This window comes from Peromyscus leucopus, unplaced genomic scaffold (assembly GCF_004664715.2).
Source record: "Peromyscus leucopus breed LL Stock unplaced genomic scaffold, UCI_PerLeu_2.1 scaffold_555, whole genome shotgun sequence".
In the NCBI taxonomy this organism is placed as follows: Eukaryota; Metazoa; Chordata; class Mammalia; order Rodentia; family Cricetidae; genus Peromyscus; species Peromyscus leucopus.
In genome coordinates, this window is record NW_023505459.1 from 78,065 (window position 1) to 89,585 (window position 11,521).

General features: G+C 47.8%; 1 protein-coding gene across 1 annotated transcript; it reads left to right on the forward strand.

Annotated features, from left to right (window-relative positions):
- The first annotated feature begins 382 nt into the window (after positions 1-382).
- LOC114702167 (ADP-ribose glycohydrolase OARD1) lies at positions 383-7,080 on the forward strand. The gene is given in 8 exon segments (XM_037201969.1): positions 383-451; positions 1,193-1,324; positions 1,646-1,746; positions 1,748-1,785; positions 3,838-3,896; positions 4,823-4,889; positions 4,892-4,934; positions 6,913-7,080. Coding segments are annotated over 8 exon segments (585 nt in total). The 5' UTR covers positions 383-409; the 3' UTR covers positions 7,016-7,080.
- Positions 7,081-11,521: the final 4,441 nt, after the last annotated feature.

Sequence of the window (11,521 nt, forward strand, 5' to 3'; positions counted from 1 at the left end):
GGACCCGAAACCCAATCAGAGGCTCCAGCCGCCGCCGCCGCCGCCACTGCCGCTGCCTCGCAAAATGGCGAATCTGAACAAAGGGAATCGGGCCTCCTCCAACCGCCTTCGCGCAAGCGCCTTCGAGACCACGCCCCATAACCCCGGCCAAGCTGGCCCCGCCCCCCGGCAGGGGCACTGCGCAGGCGTCCCCGGGGCCACACCCCCTGCCTAGGATTGACACCGCCTTCCGCCGTGTCTTACGCAGGGAAGGCGCCTTACTGGTCTTCGCAAACACCGCCCCGAGCCGTACACTACGCAGGCGCTGACACGCCTTTTTTATTTTTTATTTATTTATTTATTTATTTTTGCCAACTGTCCACCCATTTCTCAGCGACCACGGGGACGCGCTCCCCCCCCCTCAGCCCCAATGCGCAAGCGCTCCTCTTCTCAAGTCGGGGTCGGCATCTTGGTACGCATGCCTGAGCGGCGGCGGGAGACTGCACAGTTTGCCGCCGGAAATTCTGAAGCCTTTGCCATAGAGAGCGGGCTCGGCCAGGTGGTAGCTAGAGAGGCTCACTTCCGCCCCGTTAAGGGGCGGGGGCCGCCATCTTGCGTGCGTGCAATTAAAGGCCGTGCGGCATTGGTTCCGCGTCGGGCCTCTTGTGTTGCTCCCCACCTACCAGGCTTCCATCTCAAAATCTCCCTGCGTGCAGGCGGGCCTGCCGACGGCCGATTCCTTTGCAGGTGAAGGATGACTCCCGCACAAACTCTCCTGCGGGACCCCAGGACCGACCCTCCTTAGGGTGGGAGGAGAGACTGGGAAGTTCTTGTAGACTTTGCTTCCTGCACTCTGGGAGCGATGGTGATCTTCCCCGGACCGCACACCTCAGTTCGATTCACTCTGATTGCAGCTCAAAGGCACTGTGCAGAGCCCCTCCTATTTTCGTCTAAGCCCTATCCTCTGGGAAAATAGCAGCCCATTCTAAAATCTACCCTGCTAGGAGGCGGTTTGAAGTTAGGAGGTGTGTCTTGGGACTGCCTTGGCCCCGCTCCTGGAAAGCTGTTTTGTGCTGCCTCTTAAAGGCTGAGTGAACTCACGTTAAGAGAAAAGTAGAGGAGGTGGGGAAAACTAAGTGGGGTTGTCACGGTGATCCGAACATGCTGTGTTCAGGCCGCGTGAGTGTTTTTACCTGCTTCTCCTTTTCATTAGCAGAAGAAACTCTTAAATTCTGGAAATAGCGACTCAGTATCATGGCCGGCCGCCTTAATGAAGATCCAGAAGGAAGTCGAGTGCGTGACAACTATTAAATTTATCGGTGAAGTGAAATTCAGAATAATTGAGGTCAAAAACATAAACACTTTCTAATTAAACCAATAATTGGATTTTCGCGGCACCCACCTCCCGGTTTGTTTCTCTAGCTGATTTACTTAGGAAAGGCTAATACAATCCTAGACAGAGATCATCCATCACTTTCCTTTTCCAGATACTTTAATATATGGTGGTTAATTCTGTAAGATGGGAAGGTTTGGCTTTAATTCAGAGTGGAGGCGGGGGAGGGGGGGTACGGGACGGCGACAGGGACGGGGGACCCTGTTGAAGCTCTGAAAGAAGTAATCCTTTTCTGTTTTTAACACGCTTTTTCTTTCCGTTTGCACATTTTAGATCACTTATGTGAAAGGAGATCTTTTCGAATGTTCCAAAACAGACTCTTTAGCCCATTGTATCAGTGAGGATTGTCGAATGGGTGCTGGAATAGCTGTTCTTCAAGAAGTTTGGAGGGGTACAGGAACTGTTAAATCAACGTGAGTTTTGAGAGTAGCCTATTTCATCCTTGCTGAAGCATGGTTTGGTCTCCTAGTACACTCTGTTTACATGTGTATTCAAAGAGATTTCTAACTAGTGCTTTTAACTTTTCAGGGTTTTTTTTGTTTTTTTTGTTTTAATTTCCTCACAAGAATAGCCTCTGGTTTGGATCTTTACCATACCAAATCAGAGTTCTTATAAAAGTTTTCAATCTCTTCCTCTTTTGTGTGTGTGTATAAGTTCATGGTGTGCAGATACATATGTGGAGGCCAGAGGCTGACACTATCTGACTTTGAGCTTGCCCATTTAGCTCCATTAGCTGGCCATCAGGGCCCTGACACCTTCCTATCTCCATTTTCCAGTTTGGGTGCACAATGTGTGCCCTAAGGCACAGATTTTATGTGCAAAAAACTAGGGGTCAGACTCAGATTCCCATGTTTGTGCAGTAAACACTTCATTGATCAGTTCTCAACTCTCAAAAATTTTCTTCCAAAATTATTTCACTTCTCTCAAACCTTTGGTTAACTGAAGGGCTTATCAAGGTCCTTATGCCCATTATGCTTGGAGGTCAAGATCCTGTACTAAATACTCTTCTATTTGTTCTTTCTTTGAAGCAGAGTCTCATTGTGTAGCCCAGGCTGGCCTGGCACTTCCTAAGCTGGTCTTGGACTCTGAGCAGTCCTCCTGGCTCAGTCTCCTGGATGCTGACATTACAGGCATGAGCCACTGCACCAGGCTTTTTCAACTTAATCTTCAGAGAGTAGTTTGTACTGGAAGTGGTACCAGACACCGTTAATCCCATTGGTCAGAATACAGAGAGGGGTGGATCGCTGAGTTCAAGGCCAGCTTGGTCTAGGTACTTAGACCAAGGGAGAGTAGTTTGGAAACCGCTTCTCTACAAACCTCTCCACCACTCTGTCAATGACTTTACATCAGAACTGTGCATGACAGTACATCTGGAGCTTCTGAGAGAATTTCTCAGACCACATTTCAGGCCCATCCCTCTTCAGAACAGCTACTTCTCCAGACTTCTAAGATAATACCTAAGACCTTAAGAATTGTTTATCGCGGGCGGTGGTGGCGCACGCCTTTAATCCCAGCACTCGGGAGGCAGAGTCAGGCGGATCTCTGTGAGTTCGAGGCCAGCCTGGGCTACCAAGTGAGCTCCAGGAAAGGCGCAAAACTACGCAGAGAAACCCTGTCTCGAAAAAACCAAAAAAAAAAAAAAAAAAAAAGAATTGTTTATCATAGCTGGGCAGGTGGGTCTCTGACAGAGGCCAGCCTGGTCTACAGAGCAAGTTCCAGGACAGCCTGGGCTGTTACACAGAGAAGCCCCAGGCATGGGGGGGGATGTTCCTCATAATGTTTAATACACACTGAAAGGTCATCGTTGGGATGGGGACGTGGTTTAGTCTTGTAAAGTGCTTGCTGAGCGAGCATGAGAATGTGAGCTCCGTCCCAGAACCCCTCCCTGTGTTTTGTTTCATTTTCTTTCTTAAAGCTATGTACAGACATACTTGCTCCTCCCTGGGGAGGTGGAGGTAGGTGGATCTCTGATGCTCACTGGCCAGTCAGTAGCTGATTCAGGGAACTCCAGTTTTAGTGAGAAACCCTGTCTCAAAAAAAGGAGGAAAAAAAGAAAAGGAATTAAAATAAAGATGATGTGAGGTGGGGGGATGCTGGAGACATGGCTCAGTGATTAAAGACATGAATTTGATTCTTTACCTCCACATTGAGTATCTCACAATTGCCTGTAACTCTGCTTCCAGAGAATCTGATGTCTCTGGCCTCCACAGGCGCGCGCACGCGCACACATACACACACACACACACACACACCCCTTGTTAAACGTGTTTGACAGATTTTGAATAGCGGCACATTCTAAGACAATTTCCAGACAGTTAACATTAGTGTTTTTAAGTGGGCAGGTGACAGTGCATTTGAAATTGGGATAGGTACACAGGTCTATAAAGATTTTTCTTACTGAAAGTGTGGAGATGGGTGTTTTGGTTTTCTTTTTCCTTTTTACTATTAAGTAACTGTTTTCTTAGAAAAGAAGTCTGGAGAAGTGGCTGTTCTGAAGAGAGATGGACGATATATATATTACTTGGTAAGATGGGGCCAAATCTTCATACCGAATGGATTGGCAAATTCCCTGTGTTGATCACGATGCTCCATCCTAGACAGCAAAGGATGCCAAACAGCTTCCAATTTGACACCGGCTCTGCTCCAGGGGAGCTGGCTGCTTGGAGCACTGAGTTAGGCATATCAGACTGCACCACAGCTCCATGGTGAGACGCTGTGCTGTCCACTGTAGGCCTGTGGTCCAAGAGTGGTGGCCCTTAGGAGACCCACTAGCCTTTCTTAGTCACAGAGAAAGGAAACCTTGTCTCAGGAGATCCCTCTGAGTTACTCTAGTAATCTTCCCTGTCAAATGCAGAGCCACAGAATGCTCTGATCCTTTCCTGCCTGCTGTGAGAATGTGGGGTTCTTTACCTTCCACATCATCTTTGGACCCAGGTGTGGCTTCTTTACAGCCAGTTGGGTGATTTAGGGCCAAGCCACTACAAACCTTTTCTAGCCAGCAAACAGAGTACGGAGATACGCTAAGCTGTGGGTACTGTCCTAAAAGGCAAGAATGATGTTCTGTTAGCAGAATTACCTCTTGCTGCTTCATTTTAGGGAAACAGAAGCAGGGGAGCATGATTTCTAAATGAACAGACTTTGAAGGGGGCTGCTCGGGCAGTGTGGGCACCTTGGCACAAGTGCCCACACTTATCTGGCACAGAATTCACCACCTGCTTAAGCATGGCAATAGGCACAGCTTTCCTGTGCCGTGTGGTTTTCCTTGTTACACATCGGAGTCTGTTTCTCAGTTATTAGTGGCTTTTCCTGTGGCTACGGGACATTGTCGTCCCTGCTGAAAGTGCTAATTCTTTCCATTTCAGGGTGTGGAGGAATCTGGTGGCTTCCTCATTGGCTCCCTTTCTGGGAGGTGGAGCTAATGAGAGTTTGAATCCTTTCTTTTGTGTTCAGATTACAAAGAAGCGGGCTTCGCACAAGCCGACCTATGAGAACCTGCGGAAGAGTTTAGAGGCCATGAAGTCCATTGTTTGAAGAATGGAGTCACTGATCTCTCCATGCCCAGGCAAGGAAACCCAGGGTCCTGACGAAGATTGAATTGATTGATTGGTTGAATCTCTAACTTCCAGGCCAAACCGAGAGTGTAGATGTAAAGGTAGACATATCCCTGCTCCTCAGAGCTCCCTTCCAACTGGCTCTGAGGCTGTAGGATAGCTGTTTCTAGCTTAAGTTGAATGGGTCAGGGTACGTAATGGGAGGCACACACCTGCCTCAGCTCCTCTGGGGAGTGCCCTTGGTGTTCAGACACACTGTTGAGTTCTTGAGTGGTGTTGGAAGCAGTGGAGTCCCAGAGCGGAGACAGCAGCCACAGCTCCTCGTAGGCTGCTGCCGATCCCCTCCAGTTGAGTCTGGGCCAGGGAAGTTGTCAGTGATCTCTGCCGTTTCTGCTGCTCGCCTGCTTGTCCTTCCATGGGGAGCAGTCAGGACTTGTCCCTGCTGTCCCTTTGAGAACTTAAATGACATTGGGTCTTCTGTGACCCTTTGCTTCCTCAGGAACTGGTCTCTCAGCCAAAACGCTTTAGTTCCTGTCTCCTCACGCCTTATATACCTTTCTCTGCCCAGCCATCACTTCCCTCCTAGTGCTGGGATTAATGGTGTGTGCTTCCCAAATACCGGGATTAAAGGTGTGAGATCTCAAGTGCTGGGAATAAGGTGTGTGACTCCCAAGTACTGGGATTAAAGGTGTGTGCCACCACTGCCTGGCTCTGTTTTCTCTCCTAGACTGAGTCAATCTCATGTGGTCCAGGGTGGCTTTGAACTCACAGATCCAGACAGATCTCTGCCTCCTGAGTGCTAGGATAGGTGTGTGCCACCACTGTCTGGCCTCTATGTTTAATCTAGTGGTTTGTTCTGTTCTCTGTTCTTCAGGCAAATTTACTAGGGTACACAATATATCACCACCTTTTCCTTTCTCTTTTATTATCCTAGTAGTTTTCAGTCAGTGCTACCCAAGTTTAAGTGACTTTGGGTGTGACCACAACATCAATTCTTTTTCTTTTTCTTTTTTTTTTTTTCTAAATGTACATTGGTGTTTTGCCTGCATGTATGTCTGTGTGAGGGAGTCGGATCCCCTGGAACTGGAGTTACAGACAGTTGTGAGCTGCCATGTGGGTGCTCTTAACTGCTGAGCCGTCTCTCCAGCCCATCATCCCTTTAGTAACTCATGGCTTATGTATCAGAAACTTTTTTAAAAAATCGCTATTCTTGAGGAAGTTCATTGTCTTGCTATCATGTGAAATTGGGATTTTAAGTGTCCCCTTTATCCCTAGGGCTGTTGAGGATCAGTGTCATATGAAAAGAAAAGTGTCAGATGGTAGAGCTTTACAGGTTGACCAGCAGGCTGTGACGATCTCATTTCGGCCACAGCCCACATTTCTGGACATTGCATTTTTTGCTTCCTTTTGCAAAGGTCCTCCTCTCCCTTGCATCCTCCCTAGCATTCCATTATTGTAAGTGTGTTTTAAACGTATGTGTATTTCCCGTCCACTGAAGTAAGTTTTCATGAAAGAGGGTAACTGGGCTAGTGGCCTCATGTCAAAGAATGAAATCATTAGAAAGTAATAAGAATTGCCAGCGTCGGTGGCGGCGCACGCCTTTAATCCCAGCACTCGGGAGGCAGAGCCAGGCGGATCTTTGTATGTTCAAGGCCAGCCTGGGCTACCAAGTGAGTTCCAGGACAGGCGCAAAGCTACACAGAGAAACCCTGTCTTGAAAAACCAAAAAAAAAAAAAAAAGTAATTAAAAATTAATAGGCAAGAGAAGAGATATGGCGGTCACCTAAGAACTGTTTTGAGTGGCTTCCCACTGAGACTGGACTGTCGATTCTTCATTGTGGCTGCCTGTAGGTGTGCGCCCCAGGACTGGGCCTTGCATAGAGTCTAATGGAAGGGGGAGGAACAGCCTCCCAGGTACTTTTAGGTTTTGTTTATCCACACTTGATCATAACCAAAGACGGGAAACGTTGAGATTTCTTCTGTTTTCAGGATTGGATGTGGTCTGGATCGTCTGCAGTGGGAAAATGTGTCTGCGATTATTGAAGAGGTATTTGAGGCAACGGACATCAAAATCACGGTGTACACACTCTGAACAGATGATTTGGATGACTCGTGGTCTTTGTGTCGTTGCTACTTGGTTGTAGGACTGTAGCACCTGTGGGGACCTCAGAATGGGCAGGGAGTGTGTGAGGGATCTGTGTCACAGGCCAGCTGTGGCTTTCTGTACTCCAAGACTGGAGGGTGCTGGGCCCACGCAGTGTGGCAGGGAACCAGTTTAGTAAGCCCACCAGGTGGGCCTCTTTTGCTCGTCCACTACCGGATTTGTTTGGCTGGCCACTAGGTGGCAGCGTTGATTCTAAAGCTCTTGCTTCTGAAGAGAAATTCCGGGAGAGGTAAACTGTTGCGATTCTTTGGCGTCTTTTGTGACTGTGCCTGGTGCCAGTCTGATGTCATCGGAATCGTCACAGGAAAGGATTCTGGTTGTTTTGTGGTAGTTACACGTGTAGGTTTCTGCTGTCACCAAGGGTTTGTGGAGACATGAGTGGAACAATAAACCTTTCTGTTGGGGTCACTGAGGTTTGGGCACATGTGCGTCTGTGTTCTTTGTTCTGGATCTTGGGGACAGGCTAAACCTGTGACTTAATTTTGAAGAGCCAGGGTTCACTGGAAGAGCATCAAGGTAAGAGGTAAGTGTGGACAGGGTTGTGTCCACCTGGTTAGAAGGCGGGGGCGTGGGTTTAGTCAGGAGGCTGGCGAGGAGGGTTCCAGGTTCGTGTCTCTCCCTCCCTGAAGATGGGAAGGTTACAGCTAACTGGATCTCAAGAGCACTGCGGTCATTGGTTCCTCTTCAGAAACTCAGGACAGACCTGTCTGGAGGAGGAGACCGCCCGTGCTATTAGTTACTGGGGAATAAGGACTGAAAGGCTCCCAGTGTGAGTGCTGGTTGCTCAGGAATGTGTGGTGTTTCCAGCATAAAAAACAAACAACTAAGTTTTACAGAAGGCTTGTGGGAGCACCGGGAAGGCACTGGCAACCCACCTTGGTACTTTCTCCCAAGAGCAGCAGCTTGGAAAGTGTTTCACTGGGGACAGACAAGTTCTACATGTTGCTGGGGGGGTGGGGGGAGGGAGTTCATTACAAACTTAGACCAAAGCTTTTATTGGAACCTTCTCGTGTCTTTAACACTGTAGGGAGAAATGTCTTAATTTCATGAAGTAGATTAGATCAGGGTGATGGGCAGAAGATGATCTTATTTCACTGTGGTAAATCTTTCCTTCCTTTCTCACAGACTCAGTCTGTAGCCTTAATCTTAGGCTGCCCCTCTATCCAACTACACCCCTAGCCCCTACGGAAACATCTCAGTGCTTAGTCAAATCGGTAGCTCTCAAGGGCTCCTTTGCTTTTAGGGGGATTATAGTTAATAGTTAATTTTTGTCAGGGAGCCTGATTATCAGTGACATCCTGGGCCTTGATGGGGATATTATCAAGTGACTTGGGGTCAAATTCCAGTGAGTCATCACCATGAAACCTGAGGAAGGAAAACAGCCTGACAACAGATGAGCACAACCTTGGAAACCCAGATGAATCTGACTGACACTCAGGCGTGTGAGTGTGACTTCACCTCTGCAAAGCACTCCACAGACCTTTTGGGAAATGACACTTGCCACCACCCGGTCATGGTCTCCAAGTGCTACTTTTGGGAATCTCACAGTGTGTATGAACATTGACTTGGTTCTTTGGACCCTCTCTAGTGAGAAGGAAATTGCTTATTGCTTGGCCGTTGAGGTGTGGCTATCTCATAAAATTCCACAAGCCTTGTGACCCCACCATATTATCTTCAGAGGAAAGGAAAAGCTACCGTTGACAAAGAATCCCAGGGGAAAGTGTTTTCTTTATTTTTCAGTAGTGCAGGGATGGAATGAGGGCCTTGCATATGCTAGGGAAGCACTCTGCTGGCAAACTAGAGGAAGTCCATGCGTGTGTCGTAGCGTGCAGACGGAGGTGAGAGGACCAACCATGGCGGTCTTCACCTTCCACCGGTTTGAATCCGAGTCTCCTGGTTGCCACTGGGTAGGCCAGGCTGGCTAGCACACCTCCAGGGATTCTCCATCTCTTACCTTGTGCTACTGCACACTGCTTTACATGGGTTCTGGGGATTTGAACCCTCGTTGCCATTTCCCCAGCCCTCAGAGGAAAATAATTGAAGGCTGGGGTCATGGTAAGAAGTCAGCCTTGGAGAGTTAGTTTCCTTATTGTCAAGACCTGACTTTACTACCCTAATGTCACAGCTTGATTCTTAGCCTACAATATCCCTGTGCCCAGTATCCACGCACTGTCCATGGGAACTTTGCACTGCCCAACTTTCTTAAAAGAACAGGCCACAAAAACCACACTATTTCCTTTATTAATGATGCTATTTTGCCTTTAAAAAAAAAAAAACACCAACAACCCAGCCCAACTCAAAACACTTTTCTTGATGTATTTCAAAGGTTTGTGCCTTGAATGTGAGGATCTTTGTCTCAGGCAGCACCCTGGGGAGGCAGGAAGCCTCCGCCCCCAGGTGCCCACATACAGCTGCTTTTCTTCCTTCAATTCCCTTTCCCCAATAGCCACATCACAAAAGATGTGACCAAATGGCGGCCTGGGTGCGCTGAGTTCTGGGAGGGAGGGCCTTGTCCAGAACAACTGGTTGGTGTCAGATGTCCAACTCCAGGTATAAGTGAGAAGACAGGCCTGTCCTGGGTGCCATCCATGTCACTGCTTCTCCGGGTGGCAGCGGGCAGACCTTCATGGAAACAAAGCATGTTACCGAGAGCCTTGCCGACCCGACAGCCAGCCCTTTAAGATAACCAAGGCTTCTTTGTACCTTTCCGAAAGAGACCCTGGCTGTTTCCTCCAGGGCTTTCCTGTGTGTTGGGAAACTCCAGTTCCAGGGGTGGGGGTGGAGGGCCCAGGGCCCCTCAAGACACACCTACAGGGTATTTAAGGTTCATCCATAGACCTTCCATATGGTTTCTCTTCCCCTGAGATCTCCTGGGGATGCTTTGCTCATTAAATCTGGACTTTTAATTCAGCTTGAATTGGTATATTGCATTGGTGGGGTTACCCACTACCGGGGATGATTTTTCAAAACACTCATTCATCACTGTGGTTCCTGGCTGAGCTAGGGTTGGGATGTTTCCTTCTTTGCTTTGGTATGGTTACAACAGTCCCAGGGGAGATCTGCTTGGAGTCTGTTCTCTTGAGTTAAATATATGGCACAAAGATTCGGCTTGGCTTGGCTTGGCTTGAGATGGGGTTCCACAGTGTAGCTTTGTCTGGCCTAGAATGTACTATGCAGACCAGGCTAGTCTCAAACTCAGAAAGCTGTTTACCTCTGCCTCCTGCATGCTGGTCTGCTAGTCTTAAAGCAGAAGATGAAATGAGATGTATTTATTTATTGTGTGCTTCTTAGTGCACTTTAAGAAGGGCTGTTCTTTAGGGTCATTTAGACTCTGCTGTAGCTTTTCTGTTGCCTTTGACCTTCCCCTCAGGAACTTGAAAGACTCACAGATATGCACAGGGAAGTCTGCTAATGCGTTCAAGAATACTGGTCGTATCTGCATATACAAGGAGTACTATTCTTTTTTAAATTACATTTATTTATGCATATGGGTGCATGCATGTTTGGAGGTTGAAGAATAGCTTTTGGGAGTCAGTTCTCTCCACTATGCGGGTCCCATGGATCAAACTCAGGTCTTCAGGATTGGTGGCAATCACCTTCACTTGGTGAGCCATCTCGCTGGCCCAGAGAATTTTAAAAATAAGCTGACTTAGACATGCACATCCCCTCATGCTCGATTATTTATTGAGTACCAGTTAAAACGCTCCGTGATTCCAGATTAAAACTTTTTAATCATCTGTGAAATTCATAATTTAATGAAAAAAAAAATCCCTGAAGACTTGCTAGTAGTTTGGGAGCTGGCAGAAGTGGCCTGTAAGTCTTCCAGGGCTGCCAAGATAGCTCAGGTTAGACTCCTGCCACCAGGCCTGACGCTCAAATCCCAGCCCCGGAACTCACTCACATGGTGGAAGCAGAGCCCCAACTCTGGCAGGCTGTCCTCTGACCGCCACATGTGTGCCACGACATGTGCTCCCCCAAATAAGTAAAAATTAAATATAATTTTATAAGTGGCATTGGGGGGTGTTTTTGTTGTTGCTGCTTTGGGGATAGAATAAGTAGTAGCCCAGGCTGCCTATGAGCTCTGCATTCTCGTCAGTCTACCTCTTGGTTCTGGGAACACAAGCATAGAATAATAATACTTAGATTATTTTTGTTATTGTTGTTGTTATTGTCAGTGGCGCTGGGAATTGAATCCAGTATGTATGCATGCTAGGCAAGCACTTCACAACCAGACATACCCCAGCACAAATCTTTGGGCTTTGTAAGCATTCTACCACTGAACTACATCGCCACCCAAACTCTTGGGGTTTTTCTTTGTTTTTGACTCTTGTTTTGAGACAAGGTCTCTTTACGTAGCTTAGGCTAACCTGAGAATTGTTATAACCCAAGACAGCCTCTAACTCATGATCCTCTTGCCTCTGCCTTTGGAGTGCT